This window comes from Camelus bactrianus, chromosome 14 (assembly GCF_048773025.1).
Source record: "Camelus bactrianus isolate YW-2024 breed Bactrian camel chromosome 14, ASM4877302v1, whole genome shotgun sequence".
Lineage (NCBI taxonomy): Eukaryota > Metazoa > Chordata > Mammalia > Artiodactyla > Camelidae > Camelus > Camelus bactrianus.
This window is the reverse complement of record NC_133552.1, coordinates 9951854-9971030: the sequence shown is the minus strand read 5'-3', so window position 1 is coordinate 9971030 and position 19177 is coordinate 9951854. Positions and strand designations below refer to the sequence as shown.

General features: G+C 41.5%; 1 protein-coding gene across 3 annotated transcripts in view; it reads left to right on the top strand.

Moving 5' to 3' along the window:
* The window catches only part of DCLK1 (doublecortin like kinase 1), a 298221-nt gene that overhangs the window by 212007 nt on the left and 67037 nt on the right, over positions 1-19177 (top strand). For 2 of the 3 annotated variants that reach the window (XM_074378069.1, XM_074378068.1), the window contains exon 6: positions 8832-8926. In XM_074378069.1, coding sequence (XP_074234170.1) covers positions 8832-8926 — 95 coding nt within the window. Of the gene's footprint in view, positions 1-8831; positions 8927-12884; positions 17898-19177 lie in introns of those variants that run through there. The other variant, XM_074378070.1, reaches the window with a different exon arrangement.

The following is a 19177-nucleotide window of genomic DNA, read 5'->3' as shown; positions in this document are numbered from 1 at the left end:
ATGGATAAAGTTTAGTTTTGCTTTATGTTGTTTTCTTAATACTGAAAATGTATGAGAACCACATTTACCTATCCTGGGTTTTCATTGCTGCAGTCCTCCCTAGGAACTTACAGATTTCAAAATTTTAATCTCTTCTTGGATCCCTTAGAAGAACTTCAGGGGTTTTTTGGGTTTGCTTATAGTTTTATTCCCATTTAGATGGATGGCCATGTTTTCCTTGTAGAGTGGCACCCCCTGTTGAGGCACTCTGTCTATAGAAGTCAAGACAAACACAGCTTAGGCCCCAGTGGGTGCCTTACACCCGTCAATTCAAGCATGAGCTGATGCACTTTCTTGCCCTCCAGAAGCTTATAGTCTAAGGTAGAAACACTCATGGCAACAACCATTCATTCATTCAATATGCACTGAGAACCCACCATGGACCAACGATGCTGGAGATGCCAGAGTGAACATCTGAAAGAGGGAAAAGCTGGACACCTTGGTTAATGACCTTCTACCATGGCAGGGGCACCATTCCATATTTCCCGGGCTTCAAACTTACTTGTATGTGACTCTGGAAATCCTGAAGTCTTTTTATTTATGCTAGTCATATTTTACTTTTTTACAGTTATATAAAAATGCTTTATGCAACTTATGCAGATAAGACAACAACCAAAGCTGGGGAAGCAAAGAGAATTTTAATCAGTTTACCAGTCCAATTTGTCAATTTTTTAATTTATATCAAACACCTCCCAAGGCAGATTGCTAGCTATTAATTTTGAGTTCAGCCTTTTCCCTTTGGTGTAGAGATTTCAGAAGAGGATTCTTCCTGCTTTGACGTTCCAAGGGAATTGTTGAAAACAAAATGCACCAAGAAAATCAAGAGGGCCATCCCCTGTGTTTTTAGACATTTTTGCTGCATATAAAGCTGAATCCTCCTCCCATTCTCCTTCCCTGCACCTGTCAATTCCCCCAGGGCTCACCTTCAGCGGGTGTTTCGGAGATGCTCTTCACAGCTTTGACCCATTGTCTTTGACCCTCTGTCTGTGTGGGGGCAGCACCCTACATCAACTGCTTTTATAGATTCCTCCCATGTTAATGCCCTGTGTTGATTAAATAGATATTTCCTGAGTATCTACTGTGTTCCAGACATGTATTAGGTTGTAAGGACACAAAGATGATTAAACCACAGTTCTTGTCTTCAGGTTGTTTATAGTCTTGTCTTCAAGTTGGGAGACAGACATGTGTACCACTGACTCTAACCGTGTAGTGAGTACCATGACAGCCCAGAGCAACAAGGGGCTAAGTCTCACCAACAGGGCCAGAGAAAAAGACTTATAAACTGGGACTTGAAGGGTCCTGCCAGCATCAGAAGGGCCGGGGGCATCACCACCTGAGAAGACAAGAGGAGTTAAAGCATTAAAGTGCAAAAGCATACGGCATGTTTGAGGAAAAATTGCTAGTCCAGTAAAAATGAATGACAGAATTCCAGGAAGGGGAGAAGATGGTGAGGTTGCAGCGTCACACAGGCATGATTTTGTTGCAGGTATTAGGGGGTGAAAGAGGATTTCTAGTAAGGCCATGATTTGATTTTTATTTGGATTTTAGAAACAACGGCGCAGTGGTGTAGAGGATGGCTACTCGTGAAGGGTCCCAGGCCGGGAAGGCTCCACGAAGCCACTGTAGTCATCCCAGGAGGAAACTGTCAGGGCAGGATTGAAACAGCAACGTTTAGAATGAGGGGGGAGGCGGGACTTCAAAGGGGAAATGAAACCAGGAATTTAAGTGGATATGAGGCCAGAGGAAGAGAAGAGGGGTCAGAGGTGATGGTATGTCGATCGAGGAGGAGCGAGGGAATGGGTCCCTTGTAGACATGAGGGTGGACGCACCAGGAGGCAAGCGGTGGGTAACTGTGTTGAAGTCTGAGTTGAGCTGCGACAACACCTACTTGGGAGACCCTGGCGCGTAGGGGTTTGTAAGGTGAGGATGAACACGGAGCCCCAGGACCACGTGCAGTTACGGGGGCAGGTGAGAAGAGGCAAAGGAACGAAGAGAGCGCGCTAACAGACGTCAAGGGGGCAGGAAGGTTCGAGAAGGAGGGAGGGGCCAGAAGTGTGCAGAGGGCAAGTGGGAGGTCACGAGAACTGAAGGGAGGTCATAGGATTTGGCAGCAAGGACACCACGGGTGACCTGTGGAAGCGCCATCCCAGCGGGCGGGCCCAGGCCGCGCTGTGCCGGGGTCATTGCGGGGCTGGCCTGGGGCTGCCACGCAGGCTTCACTGCAGGGGGAGGCGCCCTGCAGTCCCCGCTAGGGTGGGGGCAGCACCCACAAGGGGTCTGCGGGGGCACAGAGCGCATCAGTCTGGGACCCTCATCCACCCCGATCCCTGGTGCCCGTAGTGCCTGATTCCCTCGTCACAGCCACAGCCTCTTCTGGGATCCCAGCTGACACGTTTTCATAATTTTAAATCAGAGGACTCCATGTGACCCTGTTTCACTATTGAGTTAAAAATCATTTCCGTTTACCCTATAATCATCTCTGACTCCTTTTCCCCCTCCTCTTCCACATGTAGTCTATCCCCAGCCCTCCCGGCTCCTCCTTGGCGATGCTGTCCTAGGACTGGGGTTTCTCCCAGCTGCAGGAACCACGTGTCGCTGGCCTCCTTCCTGCCTTTGTCCTCTGCTCCTTGCGTCTGCCTGGCACACTCATGTCAGCCTTGTAGCCGAGTGAAGTCTCCACTCTTTATTCTCAGGTGAAGAACGTCGGGGTCCGGCCAGTCTTCCTTTGCAGCCATCTCTCCTGTGTCTTCTCTGAACTCGTGCTCCAGCCTGCAAACCAACTTAAACTGCCGCCAGATACCCCTGGGGCTTTTCCGCCTTGTACCTTTCTTAATTCCTATCGCTTTCTAGAAGGCTTCCTCTGTCACTTCCTGTGAGTCGTGCACACGCCCAGTGTAGCCCAGGTGACCCCTGTGAGGGTCTTTCCCGCCTCTCCAGTCCTGGGACACTCGATTCGGCTCCGGGGCTACAGACGACAAACTGTATCATCCTAACCGAGTCATGAGGTCTCTGAGGACAAGCAGCACGCATCACACGTTCATTCTGCAGGGCCTTCAAGTCCACGGCAACCACTGGGTCCGTGCTGACCAGATGAGTGAGTTCAGGAACAGTGGGATCTTTTCAGGTTGCTGAGATTTCCTGAGGTTCAAGGGCCTTTTTGTAAATATTTATTTAAAAAAATTAATTCATAGAGCCATGTTCCTTTCCCCATCCGCACTGTTTCTGTTGACCTCCCCACTTTCCATTATCCTCAGTAGGGAAGACAGTCTCTGAACTGGATCCCTTGTCTCAGCACAAGAGAAAGCAGACGAGTGGAGAAAATCAGGGCTCCACCTCCCCCGTGAACTGAGGCCCTGGGAAGACAGAATTAGGAAAAAGCCTTTTTCTCAAGAGCTCCCCCTCCCAGGAGATACTTGTCTATTTTCTCTTTGCCTCAGTTGACTCCATCTGCTTTTTCTTTCCTTCTTTTTTCTCCCTTGATAATGTGGCAGGCAATGGACAAAGGCTGGCTGGGAAGGCATATTTTAGAGTCTGCAGCCTCCTCCATGATGAGGGAGCGAGGGAGAGTCTAGGGCAAGCAGCCAGCTCCGCCGGGCAGCATGCCTGGATCACCACCCGCTGCACACACAGACGGAGAGGCCCAGATACACGCAGACACCTTCCCTCCCCTCATCCCTGCAAACGCGGCACCATAAATAAATGAGCCGCCTTAAGTGCAGCAAGAAGACAGGGAAACGGCCAGGAGGGTTTTCAGGTCCAAAAGGTTAGTCAGCTTGGAGTTAGATAGTCTTGCATGGAGACTGTTCTAACTTCAGGACCAGCTTGAGGCATTTAAACATTGAGTCTGCACTTGCTGTCTGAGCCTTTTGAAACTAAAGGGAAGAAACCCTCCGTGTTCACAAAGGGTTTGCTAAGGTAGCACACATTTGAGCCTGAAGTCATTTAAAAGGAGCCGTGAATTAGAACGAGTAAGCCAAGTTTTTCCCAATTCTAGAATTTTTTTTAAGTAACTTTCATATTCAGTTTTAAGTTTGGGGAGACAGGAGACCACTAGATAGAGTCAGGCACAAAATAAGTGTACCTTGTGTGTACTGACTGGTTGATTATAGAATCCTGAATTCATGGCTCCAAGGAGTAAAGTCTAGTAGGATCATCGATCTGAAATGATGAAGGAAAAAATGAGGTCGGATCTTTCATGAGGAATCATGTGCTGTGAAAAATTTAGGCTTTTGTGTCCCTGCTAGGCTTCGGTGCCCAGAAGGGCATGGACTAAAGATGGTAGAAATCAGCTTCACAGATTCTCTTCCATAGCTCTTTGGTGGCTAATTATGTAATTGATCATCACAGGATATGACAATAATCCAGCCTGAAGTTTTTTAGCACTTCTCCGTCAGGTGGTAACAGCCAGAACAAAGGATACAGGATTTAAGGGAAAGTTCCATGGACAAATCTGAGACAGGGAAACCAGAACTGGATTTAAAGCAGTGGGTCTGATGAGTGCTTTAGTCATTCAGATGTTGGTGACTTCCGACTGAAATAACTAATTGTTAGACCTGCTTGGCCATTCAAAAACAATCTTACGAAGTTGAATTTTTCCCATTCAAAAGAAAGAATTGTTTAATAAAAGGCCTCTGTTAAGTAACTCTTTTTGTTAGTTGAATTTTAATGAGTTCTAGTAAATAAAAGACAAAGCCTTTTTTACTGGCACTCAGGGACTTCTGGTATTACAGGATAAAAAACAACTGAGCTCTCAACACATGTGTCAAACTTGTGAAATAAAATTCCTTATTCCAGCAGTGATCCAACACTAAGGTGTGTGATGTTTTCTGGAGGTCAAGAACCATTTTAAGAAGTTGCCAGTGCTTTTCAGGTGGCCAAGAGGAAGAGTGAGAACAGAACTCTGACCTTAAGAATACAGGTCGTTCCTAACTTGCAAGCAGATTGTGTTCCAAAAATGTTTGATTTTAAATGACTTGTTTGGAACTTGAAATTTATTTCTCCAGGGAGATGGTAACACAGGTAGAAGCCCTAAGCCTAGTGGCTTTAAATAAAGGAGGCGGGTTCGATTGCCCCAGTGATAGAGAAACCTACACATCCTTAGCTCTGCAGACGGGGGTGGGGGGGCAAGAGTCCCGCTCATGTCCTGAGGTGCCAGGACAGGCCCCTCATGGGAAAAGTGTACAGTTCTTTGAGTAAGAAATAAATGAGGGGGAGGGTATAGCTCAACTGGTAGAGTGCATCCTTAGCATGCATGAGGTCCTGGATTCAACCCCCAGTACTGCCATTAAAAAAATAAACCTAATTACCTCCCCCCTGAACAAATAAAATCATTAAATAAATAAAAAACTTAAAAAAAAAATAAAAGAAAGAAACAAAATCCAGTTCTAGCTCTGCCACCTTCCAGCTGTTTGTCTTTGGACAGATGAGTTCTCTGAACCTCAGTTTCCTCATCTAAAACAGAAAAAAATAACACCAACCTACAATGCAAATGTTTTTCTTTCTTTTCTCAGGTTGAGTATATCAAGGTACATACAATGCAGAATTGAAATCACCCAAGATTCTTCAGTTAAACATGTTCAAACTCTCTGTCCTTCCAAACTTGCTCCACCTCTAGCCATAATCCTCTTCAACCCTGAAGTGTTCTCCTCTTAAGTCTCTCTAGAATGTTTCCATTTACTTTGACCTCCACTGCACTGTGCTAGATCCAGCCACACCACCTCTCTGACCACAGGACCCTTAAACTTGCCACGCTCTCTCCTACCTGGACGTGCTACTAAGGAATGTCCCTGCTCCAACTGCGTGCTCCCCTAATCCGTTCTGGACAGGACAAGAGCTCTTGAGAGCTTTTTGAAATGCACAGCTGATCCTCTGGCTCCTGCTTAAAATCATTCAGTAGCTTCTCATTGTACTTTGGATAAAAACCAAACTCTTTAGCTTGAATGCCAGAGCCCGGCAGTGTGTGACCACTGCCTCCTCCATCCTCATTTGGAAGGTCCTGCCCTCCAACTCCCCTTTCCTGCTATGCTAACTAATTTAGGTCCCTTCAAAGCACCACATTTGATTCCTCTTCCATGCCCAGCCATGAAACAGGTGGGCCCTCACCTTGGAACACCATCCCCTACCCTCCTTCACCTGCAAACTCCCACTAATACTTAGGGCCTGGCTTCATTACCTGTTACCCTCTGTAAGGTGTAGGCCAGTCCTGACCCCATAGGTTGTCAGGATTCCAATAACAACACCCAGTACTTCCCCTCTCAGGACACTTTGTCGTGATTATGAGTTTATTTACCTGATTTTCCTGCAGGCTAGAAGGCTGGTGCAGTAAGGGAGGGTGATGGTGGAGAGCGGGGTCTGGATTGCTTTGCTTCACCGGTCAAGTTGCTGATCATCTTTATGCCTCCTCACTTGTAAAATCATACTGCTTGCCTCACAGAGTTATTGTAAGAGTTAAATCAGTTAATATATGTGTGTATGTTGTATATATATATATGTGTGTGTGTGTGTGTGTATATGAATGAAAGGTTTAAGTGCATTAACTGGTCCATAGAAAATAAGTCTTCATTAAACTGAGGCGGGAGAGTATAGCTCAGTGGCAGAGCGCGTGCTTAGTGTGCACAAGGTCCTGGGTCCCATCCTCAGTACCTCCACTGAAAAAAATAAATAAACTGAGATGCACACATAATGAGTAGTTAGTAAATGCAAGCTTTTTGTTGTTGTTTTGCTTTTTTAAGCTAGGTATTCCGAAGGCTGCTTTCCTGAGAGGGCACTTTCTCTTTTTTTCTATGTCTCGTTTGCTTGGTAAAATTAGAGTCCCAAAAGTGAAAAATGTGAATACTGTGTTTGATTTCCCATTTGCTCATTTTCACCAATCCGGGTAGCCTTTGGGAGTGACCTAAAGATGTAAAGTAACATAGAAAGTAGGCGAAGAAGATGTTACCTTCACAAAGCCTGTTTTCCAGTCAGCTCCTAGGGGGTCCCTTGCCTTACTGGTTGTGGATTCTGTCTCTGCCCACAGTTCTTTAGTCCCTGCCTATTTCAGAGCCCTTCCTGCAGGGGCCGCTGGCTGGGAAGTGTAGTGCCGTGAGGCCAGAGCCCCAGGCTCACTCAGCAAAGACAGGATTGTAGAATGCAAGCAGATTCAAGCATTCTCGGTGCTTCCTACTTCAATCTGCCAAAAAAAAAAAAAAAAAAAAAGTTGTTGTGTGTGTGTGTTTTAGATGGAGACACCGAATACATTTCAAAGGCAAAATACAGATTAGTGCAGCATGAGTTCTGTGACATTTGTTAAAGGTCTTTGGAGAAGATGACAAAACAAGAAGCTTCCCACTTGCATGGGCCCTAAGGTTTGGTGCAAACATTGTGGGTGCAAAATCAATAAACATGTACTTTACCACTGAATTTTGTCAGGGTGTACTTATTACCCCTTATTACTGGGTAGCCACCAGCTTTAGAAGAGTTATTGTCATTTTGATTTTCAGATGAGTCACCGCCGGGTCTCTTGCCCCCAGAGGCACTTCATTATGATTCAGTGCAAAGTACAGAAAGGGCTCCAGCTTCCGGCAGTTACTGGTTGGGGTGGGGGTTCCGCGTTGGCATGAGGCTTAATTGACACCTTTGATGTAGCCTAAGACAGAGCCCGCACCTCCCACTGCTGCTTGGAAGACGTCAGCCTTACGCAGAAAAGGCATCTGCTGATGAATCCTGCGTCTCATTCAGCCTGCTCTGGGAGCAGCCTTAGCCATCCTCAACTAGTCCAGGCACTTCCCTTTTCTGCGGTGCGGGGCTTAGTGCTGGGAGGGAACTCTGCCTCTTGCTCTGGTTGGTCAGGTTAGACCCCGAGGCTGTGTCCATGTTAGAACTCATAGAAGGTAAGTTAAATGCATGATTGCTCTCCCTCGTGGAAAATGTTTATTCTGCACCCTCGAGAACGTGTGTGTCCCTTGCAAATCCTACTTCACTGGCTGTGGATGTAAAAGTGTAAAAAATGTTGACATTTTTACAGGTGAAATGGTGGTGACCTGATATATCTTTATAGAGTCATGTCTTTAAGTGTTTTATCAGTTCTTAGAGGTGTTGTTACTCAGAGAAAAGAATGGCTTACCTGAGTTCTGTGGCTTTGACTCAGTTTAGGGATAATGTTGTGTAAAAGTCTTGAGAGTCAGGTCAATCCTGGTGATTTAAACCTGTTAGAAAGCAGCTTTTATTTTTAACAGAAGTAAAGACTAACTGTGAGGGGTTCCTGAATGCCGGTGCCGATTACTTTGTCCTGCTGGAGGCAGGTCCTTCAAGAGTTAGGCTAGGGGGATGTGCAGGGCACCAGTGGATGCAGGCACTTCTGGAAGTGAGTTCTTAACTCTAAAAAGACAGTGATCTATTTTAACAAGTTGCTGGAACTATCACTTGGGAGCCATTCTAATGTTTATTCCTCCTGGGTAGTACAGGGATGCTAAATTCAAGAATTAAGCATGAATTCCACTGAAAGTGTCTCAGGACCTTAAACACATGCCTAAAAGTTAAAAGCATCATTAATAAATTCAGCCAGAAAGTTGTGAAAAGTACATTAAAAATTTTTTAATGTAACCTGCTGTTATATTAAACACAGGACTAATAAAACAGTGAATTTCTGAAGAAGATTCCTCCCTGAAACTTTGTTTTCAGGACTGTAGATAAAAAATTGTCTGGAATTTTAGCAAATGTCCCTCTTTAATCATTTGTTTCTCTGAGAAGCTGATTTGTCACGAGAATTCTTTAATATACATTTTTTTTCTCTGTGTGGTTCTTTGTGCTTCCAGTTAATGGAACCCCTGGTAGTCAGCTCTCTACTCCGCGCTCGGGCAAGTCTCCAAGCCCATCACCCACCAGCCCAGGAAGCCTGCGGAAGCAGAGGGTAAGAAATAAGCACGCTCCTTGTTTAAGACGTGTCCAAGTCTCGGTGCGGAGGGCACAGGTGCCAGCAAGCGGCCCTCTCATAATAGTGCTGCTTGTCTCTGAGTGATAACCAGGCGAGGGCAGGAGGTGGCCAACAGTGGGTCCCTTATTCTGGCTGTGGTTTCTCTGAGCTCAGACTCGGGGCTTCTCATTTCCCTGTAAACATGTGCAAATCTTAATTCCAAGAAGAATAAACAGTTGCTACTTCACTTGTAAATGCCCCACTCTCTTGTCCCAAATGCACAAAGATTTTAATGGCACTGGTTTGTGAGCTTCCTTGGGTGTAATGAGTTTCGTTAAAGACATCATCACTGATCACCAGCCTCCTTAAAGCAGGAAAAGGAAACATGCCTGGGTTGCAGAGGTGGGCGGGCCCTGGCGGGACGTTGCTTTGTGATATAGAACAAGTGGTCCAGAGCAGCTGAGGGGCCACACTGCAGGGATGGGTACATGTGACGGCTGTTTTTGGGAATGAAACCCACACTGAGCACCTTCTCTTTCATCACAACCTGCATTTATCTTTTAGCTGCTTCTGTAATAATGGAGAAGTTGATTGAGTGTGGAGATTAAAGTCAAAAAGTTACCGGAAACAGTGTTAGCTTCTCCGTGTGAAGGAAGAGGGTGGGGATTAGCTTTTCCTTCAGGATGGAAGAGCTGCTGTTCTGATACGCTCACACTGGTGCTGTCTGTCTTTTCCAGTAGCATCAAGGCAAGAATAAAAGGAGGAGAGGGGTGGGGAAGGTGCAGGGGGGAGGATATGGGAGGCCTTTCATTGTCCGGATTTCACGAGCAAGGTGAGGAGGAATGTGTGCTCTCAGGAGGTCTGAGGATGCTGCTCTCTGAGCATTTGAATAAGCTAGCGCCCCTTGGCGGCTTTTGAATTCAAAGCCAGGGTTCCTGAATTTAGTTTCTTGTATCATGTGCTTTAAAATGAAACTTCGAAGTTCCATACATTTAAACTGCATCCAAGATGGAAGCTCCTCTTTTCAAGCCTCCTGCCAAGGTCATGACCACCCGTCCTCTAAAAGTGGGAGCAGGGGACCCAGTCAGTCCCTGATCCTGTTGGAGCCTGGCCCACCAAACGCCAGGTGGTACTGTCTCGCTCCACGGAGCCTCCTGGTGTCAGGTCTAGCTTGTCTAGGCTACCGGATGCGGCCTGGAGCTTGGCACCAGCAACTCCACTAAATGGCTGTGTTATCTTAAATAAGTTTGTTATCCTCTCTAAGCCTTAGGAAAAACCAAACCAAACCAAAAAAAAAAAAAAAAAAAAAAAGGGCTCTTTCCAGATAGAAAACCCAATCATTCTCTTCCAGTTCCATCTGAGTGTTTTCACTGTGGTTTCTTCTTGGCCACATTCTAAAGTGCAGGGATCATTGGTGAACTATTAAAAGAAGAATTGGCCAGTGGGGGAGGGTACAGCTCAGTGGTAGTGTGCGTGCCCAGCATGCACGAGGTCCTGGGTTCAATCCCCAGTACCTCCATTAAAGAAATAAACGAATTACACCCCAAATGTACATATACATATTAAAATAAATATATATTAAAAATATAAAATATATATGTAATACATAAATAAGTGCCTGTTAAAAAAAGAATTGGCCAGATTAATTTAATCTTTTAAATGTCTGTCCTCGAGTGGCGGAAGGGGTAGTGGGGTGATTTTTGATTTCTTGTAAATGTTACCCAGCGACACCTCCATCTATAGGTGCAGCCATCAGAAGTAGGACAGAGAGGGTCCTCTTGCATAGGACATTCTCTTTTTTGAAGTGTATGCTTTGGAGAGTACACCTGGTGTAGAAATCCCTCTTCATCCTTTGGGCTGATTAAATTGGGTTCAGGATTAGCTGCTGCTTAGTTGTTGAGGTGAGATTAGAGAGAACGAGACTCTCTGCCACCGACCTGAGCTTCCTCCGGCTTGCTGACAGTGGACACGTCCATCTTGGGATAGAAAGCACTGGGCTCAACTGCCCCTTTGTTGGCAGAATGAGGCTAGAATTTACTTCTGCCCTCTATATTCTCTGCTTCACTGTGGCTTTGTCCAACTGAGGCAGAACATTTCCATCCAGGTCCCAGCAGCTGTGTGGCCAGTGGCTTATATAATTAACATCACCAGGGCTTGGAGAATGATTACACAGGATGGTTCTCTCACAGAGTCTTTATTTTGTCTTTATTTAAACTACCAGTGCAAGCACTGCATGTGAGAGGGAAAAACAATCTCGCGCGTTTTAAGGAGACAAAAGGTTTATTATCATCTGAAAGCATTTATTAAGCACATGTTGTGAGCAGAGCACAGGATAATTCAGAGACGGTTCGGTTTCCAAGCTTTTGAATAGAGGCCATAAATGCACATCCTCCATCCGTGTACCACGTCAAGGCGTAGAAACATTCCCAGCTGCTTTAGTGAGAGGAGCTTTCATCTTGGTGTGGCAGCAACTGCATCAAATAATCCCTCCTGGTTAAAATGAGCCTAGAATATCCCTGAAAACTGATCCTGTTTCAGATTTGGTTAATATTCTTCTCAAATGGTTGGCTATACTCCTATGCAGGAAATACTGAAATAAGTGAAAGATGGCGAATGCTAAAAGAAGACACTTCAAAGAATAAAGTAACTCTTTTTATTGCAAATTGGAAAACAGTAGCTACTTCTATTTTTCCTCCTGTGTTGCCTAGCAACACGGCCAGGAAAATGAGTTGGCTGCCTGCCCCCACCACACACACTCTCTCACACACACACATGCGTTCTCACACTTCCTACATCGTTTTGAAACACAGGAATACAAGTTGGTTTTGTTGGTTTTTTTTAACGGAGTATTGAGACATTTGACCCCTTTCTTCACAAGTAAGAAAATCTGTATTTTTTATTTATATTAATCATGATGGTTAATCACCTTTTTTTGCTTCCGTTAAAATCATATTTTTATGTTACCCCCTTGGGTATTTTAGAATAGTCATATAGTGTCTGCTTGCCAGATATTTTTCTTCATGAAATTACTGGTGGCAGTGTACAAAGCAACCCCCTTATTTTTCCCAAAACACTGTCATTGAAATTGCTGTCTACAGAAGCGTTTGGTCACAGAAGCAGATCCTGGAGGATCTTTTCCACCCATGAACTTTTTGGGGTCCCATTTCTTAATACATCAGGAAGAAACGTGTTGTGTAGGTTGAATGAAGCTCCCCATTATACTCCCACATCCCTGACTTTTGTAGATTATCTGATCAGTCAGATGATGTGAGGAGTGGGTGGTTCAACATAGAAAAGAAGCTGAGATTCTAGAGGCTCTCGGCAGATCTGAGCTGGTTGCCTGGCTACCAACAGAGAGATCTTGTAGCAGAAAGGGGCGGAGGGAAGAAGAGGGGAGGTGATGGGTGGGCAGTTGGGGAGTCGGAAAGAGCACTGGGAAGGGAGCAGGGAGGTCAGGTTCACATTCTTTCTGTCTTCCAAACATACAATTTCGAAAAGGCAATGTTTATTGGGTGTATGCGGTGTGCAAATGCAACCCTTGAGTTGCTGCTCTGGGACCAGAATTTGCTGAATGCCAGCTGGGGCTCCTAATAAATTATTGTGTGAGGTCAGGATGTTCCTCTTCTACCCCGAATGGGAAGGAAATGTTCAGGAAAGAACTGCCTCGGCACATAGTAGCAGAGGTGACACTGACAGACCTCAGGGGCTGTAAGACAATTGGACACAGAGCAAAAGCTCATGAGCAGATCAAGCCAGTAAGGCAAAATAAGCATCATGTTTATCTACTTAGATGGTTTGTCAATGATTACGTTTCCTCTTATCCAAACTTGGTGACTCTAAAAGGTCTAATGACATTAGAGACCAAGATGCCGTTCAGTGTTGCTCCACTCCTGAGAGCGCCTCAGGGCACCTAAGAAACCAAGTAAACGAGTCTGTACCGCCCTTCATCTTGCAGGACCTGTATCGCCCCCTCTCTTTGGAGGACTTGGATTCAGTAGGAGACTCAGTGTAAAAGAGACAATGGAGCAATGTATATGGTTTGTGGTTGGGTGAAGGTTTCGTGTCTCCTAAGCAAAAGTCTAACGGCAAAATGCACAAAAGAGTTTTGCATACCTTGCAATTATGAAGCCCAAATCATATAAAAGTAAATATCCAGACATTTTATATTCATGGTGTTAATCCTTGAAGGAGATTTTTTTTTTTTTAATATCTCCTACATTGATTTGATTGCAGGACCTTGAACACAGACTCCTTCAATTGCTAAAAATTTTGTGCTAGGCCTGGTTCTAGATGAATTTCAATATGCGCCCAGCCTTGAGTATCAGAACACGCGAATGATGTGTTAGCTCTGTAGTTATTCATACTCTGAATGTATCAGTGCAGAGTCATAATTTCTGTAGATGAGGTTTCCGTGTTAATCATAAGTAGACATGTAGATAGAATTTTTCTGTACAATTCTGTACACATTTTCTGGTCAAGCAGATTAAAATGGCATTAGCAGACATTTTTTTCCCTCAAAGTTATATTCTTTATAAAATTTGGATTGCTGGTTTTTAAAGTACTTTTATTGCAAAATAATTAAAATATTCAAGTAGTGTTCTTTTTCTTCCTAGACAGTATTCAGAGCTGTTTATCATTTTGTGTGTAACGTAGGTGAGGAAAAGCTCACGTCAAGGACACGTCTCATGAAGATGCTCACATCAGGCATCAGGAACTTTCCTTGTTTTTGTTGTCAAGTAAATTTCACTTTTTAAACTTATCTTTGATTGGAAACAGCAAAAGTATAGCTTAAACTGTATACTAACATGAAGAACTTATTCAATGACATTGTTATAAATTATATAATTCCTCCCTACAGCCATGTATGTGATTTTTGAAATGTGCAAAAGCTGAAGCTAGGAAACTTTTCTTAACACACAGACCTAAAAAAATTGTGTCTGGAGTTCTTCCAAAAAATCAATTTGAAAAGCAAAATTCTTTTAAATGGTGCTACATAAATCTGGCCAAAAATATCCAAATCTCCATGCTGATAAATCCTGGATCTTGCTGGTGTTTTGGAAATTTTGATATGCAAAACTTCTTTTGTGTTCAACCAAGTAGGTCTATGATTATAACCCATTGTTAAACATTAACCTACTAATTTCTCTGCTTTTCTAGTCCTCTGTTTAAGGAATTATAGTCAGCTTTGCCTAAACATAAAATAGTTATTTTTAAATCTGAATGTTAAAAATTAATTTCATGTGTATGGTCTGTTGTATTTAAGCCGTACCCTAGTGATCATTTAGTTTTACTAGTTCAAACACTAACAATTTAAGACTTGTGTAGCATGGTTTTGATATTTTACAGGCTTGACATATCTCGGTAGGTGATAAATTAAAAATGTATGCTGCCATTTGGAGGCTTTTACTTGGGTTTTTTTCAAATTTTACTTGAAAACTGATTTTAAAAACAAAATGTTCGATTCAAGATGGCGAGAAATTCAGTTGTCATATACTGTTTTAAACGTTATCAATTTATCTCCTTGATAAATTGCTCAACTATCAAATTTTACCATCTGGTTTATAGTTACATATGTTACTATCTCACTTTCCAAGTGAATAAAATATTCCAACCATAAGAAAAAGAAGGGGAAAAAAAAAGTCCAGGCAACCTAACAGCATTTGAAAACTTAGCCTTACATAATTAGTGCCTCATTATCCTGTCTGTTGGAGAGAAAGACACTTCTCTGGCAGATTATTCGAGAACCGCAAACTGAACCATTCCATCTTGAAAGAACAGTTCATAATAATACCTGTTCCAGACTTCAGGTTTTAAAACTGTTTCCAATAGAAATGAGCAGACTCCTGCTGAGATCAAAAGGCTGCTTTGTTTTAGCTGAAACAGTAAACATCTGTGAGGTTGCCTATGCTGGTGTCTGTTCTAGTTATGTCTTTGTAAAATGCATTACTTAATACAGTTGAGTCCATAAAAGATTAGTATGTATTTGACTGAACTGTCAGAAATGCAAAGAAAGCAGTGGAACAGTTAACTTAAATCTGGTGGGGTCAGATGGTCCAGAACAAAAATAAATTCCAATAATTTTAATTTCCCTGAACTGTCAATCTTATGGACAACTACTGCTTCGAAGGGTCCAATAAATGCTGTTTGTTCTGGATAAGTGGCAGATATCACCAACTGCTAGGAAGCCCAGGGCTTTGTTTAGACACGGCAAAAAGAAACTGGACTTGTACTAATTGCCAGTAGATATCATGGCCAACTTTCCATTCAAGCAGTTCCAAGGGAAATGCTATTCCACAGCATTTAATCTTTTGAACATATGACTTTTATTAAAGGACTGTTCAGGGGCAATATATATCATTTACTTTTAGAAACTAAAATCCCTCAGAGATTGAAACAGCACACCATTTATAGACTTTGAGATCTCTTTCTACGCAAGCATAATTCCATTTTACTAAAGCAGAAATTTTAAAAAATCCACAGCAACAAACCAGAAGTTTTCAGTCCGTTGGTGGAGCCGAATTGATGATTTGTAGGCACTTAAGATTTACTTAACGTCTAGAATTTTTTTTTTAATTAGACACTAAAATTTTTAATTGTTCTACTAGGTAAAAGCAATGCATTTTTGTCCTTAAGCTAAACCTTAAGTGTTCTGTGAAGACATTGCACTCTAGGTAAAAGTTTGATACTGTTTTTCATTTGCACTTACTTTTTTTTCCCCTTAGACATCATAGAGAAATATATAATAAGTATTTCCCTGCCTTCAGCATTTTAGAAATGCCAAACCTAATGGTATATCAAGTCTAAACTTCAGTGTGAACTCAAAAGACTAGCTCTGGAAATCAGTTCGTTTGTTTCTTCTTTGTCTTGTTTAGTCAATTAAGTGGGGGTGAGGGGGTTGGGAATGCACAAGGTTTTCATACTATCATAGGTTTTGAAGAAGTGACAGGTCCACCCATCTATACACCTCCCTGTGTCCTTATATTGGCTCATCTAAATATGAAAAACTCAAATATCTTCTAAAAACATTTTGAACCAACATTTATGTACCATATGTATGTGTTCCCTGTGTTAACCAGCAGGGGTATGTTTGGTTGCATCCACTGCAAATCTTTATGTGATTGGGTTTTGGTTTTTTGTTTTTGTTTTTGTTTTTTCATTTAAAAACAGTGAAGTCTAAAGCCACATTTCTTAATACAAATGAATGAATATATAGAATAATATTCTTGAAAAATAATTCCATGTATTTTAGCCATTGGACTACTAAATTTTTCATATGTGGCCATGTACCTACCCAGGTGTGTAGGTGTTTATGTAAACTTGCAGGGCTTACTGTATATATGGGTGTGGTTACTTGTGTATTTGTGTATTGTGTATTTGTGTGTGTTTATAGACCATACATAGTAAAGTATGGTATTTGTGACACAGCCTTATAAGTTACTGGCTCTTGTGGAATTTTATGTAAAACCTTTCATGTCATAAATCGTTACTTGTGACATATTAATTGGGGCATGTTTAAGTTCAAAGGTACTTTGCTAAACTAGTACGGCAGAATGGTTCCAAATAGTCAGATGTACTAAATTATTTTGAAAAATCTGGATAAACAGATTAACAAAACATTTTCAAATTCAGATAAATTTAATATTGTTAACTATTAAATATAAGCTTACCTGAATGCTTATATTGTTATGTCTTGATATTCAGTTATTAAAATGATTATGCACTATCGATGGTGTTTCTCTAATGTGTATGACATGTAGTGATTATCAGTCAGTATTCGCTGAAAAAGGCAGTATTGGTTTATAGAGTTGTGAGGAGTTGAGTATTATATTGAAATATAAATAGAGGAGAATCCAAACTGTATTTGATGTGAAGTAAGTTTAATAACAAAGCCAGATAACCTGTAAGGCAGTTTTGTGTGTTCTTCAAAACTCTGTTCTAAAGTATTGATGTATTTTCAGTGGTAACCTTACTATACTTGCTGTCTGTGTGATTATATACCTATATAAGTATATGCAGGTATATATATACACAAATGTTAATTGAATGAAGATACTATATATGCCTACATTTGCCTACTTGTGTGTATCTGCATTAGCCTTGCTAGCTAGCATCCCTGATTGTGCATGTTGGTGACAACTGTATCCCACAGAAGTATAGTGTGAAAATTAGAGCTGTGTTGAATTCAGCACACCAATTGCCTGTTGCAGCTTGTTATACTGTCAGCTGAAAGATATTTGTAATATTGTGCCTGTAACGCATGTGGAAAAAGATAGGAAATCTGAGGCCTAGCCATAATTTTTCAGAGAGCATGATATATAGTGTCTTTAAAATGTAGTTCATTTTAGTAAAGATGATGGATAAATTCCAAGATAGTATAAATGATGCATGTAATACATGGATGTTTGTATTATATATGGCCACGAAATGTTTTTGAAGCCAGGGTAGTAGGTATCTGAAAGGTCATAGGCAAAGAACTATGAAAGCGAATTTTCTTGTGATTTTTTTTTTTTCTTGGTGGTTTTTCTTGTTTTTGTTTTTTTAGTTTATATTCATCAACAAGCAAGGAATTGAGTTTATTTATTCTAGGACATTTTACTTAAAAATACGCCATGAATACTATAAATCTGGACACAGTTTTCACAAAGAGGTTGACATATTTCCTGCTTACAGTTTGAATTGCTTGGATGTGTATTCTCTTGGATGTGTATTTGGTGTTAAACTGTTTTAAACAGCAACATGCTTTAAAAATCCATCAATTGAGGCCAGCAGCAGAGTTTTATAGAGCGAAATGAGGAAGTGTTTCATTGAACTACCCAGTTTTGAAAGTTCCATTGTTTTGTGCTGTTGGTTTCATTGTAAAACGCTGTACCTTGTGTTTCACACTGGACCATGTTATTCCACTCAAAGTTAACTTTGTGACACTTACCACCTTAGAATAACTATACAATAAACAGGAAAAACAACTTAATGCTGTTCAGTGGGTTTCTTTCAGAAAACTTGATCAGTAGATGCTAAAATTGAAATGACTGTGTGGGGTAAGGGCTACCTTCATAAATCACATTTGTGGTGTTCTTGTGATGTAATTTGCACAAACAAGTGATCCTTGAGATACTGCAAAAGACATCTAAGGTATAAAATACCGACAATAACAATGAAATAAGACTCTCTGATGAAGAATTCTGTTTTACTAGGTTATATTAAAATCATTAATACACTTTCCTCTCAGGATTGTCTTAAGGGTGAATATTTCAAATGAACTGGCAATTGGTTGAAACAAAGAAATTTTAAACATACTAACTTTCCTCCTAGGTATGAAGAACATTTTCCCCAAGGTCATCTAATTTGCAGGGGAAAAAAATGTGCATGTAAATAGGTATGTGCGTGATTGGAAGTTATTTTAAAAGCACTCAATAAATAAATGTATAAAATAAACAAGTATATAATAAAATACTTGATTACCCAACTTTAATATAGAACAAAAATCCACAATCTATTTCATTCATAGTTTAGTATAAGGGAGAACAGAAAATTCTACTGGCCTAGTTAGAAAAAAGCATTTTTACATTCAAATTATCATAGAAGTCTAAAGCTCTGGTTTTAAATCTAACATTTTTATGAGGTTCATTCTTACCTTAAAATTGTAGTTTGCTTTAATGGGTCCTCTGTATTATTTCCTTGATAACCTAAATGTAATCAGTGCTTAAGGCAATAATGGTACGACTGGAAAGTATGTTTACAAATTTATAGAATTCCAAATTGTGCTTATACTTTTTTCATATGCTAGAGTTTAAAATAAAATGGAGCAGATGCCTGAAAGAGTGGTAAGCTCCCTTTATCACGGATTGGGAATCAGAATTGAGGAATAAGTCACGGGGGGAATTATTTTATTGAGAGGAGCTAAACTAGACATTTTCCTGGTCCCCTTCCAAACTGTGATTTCATGAAGAGAAACTCATAAGAGGAGACCTGGTGCCCACCAAGACAAATGGCTCAGATTCTGAATTTATAGGTCCTGGCCTTAAGTGAGCAGACTGCCTGATACAACAGAGTTGTAACTAAACACGTTTATTTTTGAAATCTTGGCTCCCATGGCTTCACTAACAGATTTAATGCCAACATTTCCATTTTCATTTTCCCTTCCTCTAAGTAAACCCAATTTCATGAATAACAGTTCTACAGTCTTTTAAAAACTTTGACCAGATCTTTATGATAACGTTTGGCATTTTTCAGTATTCATGCTGAGTTATG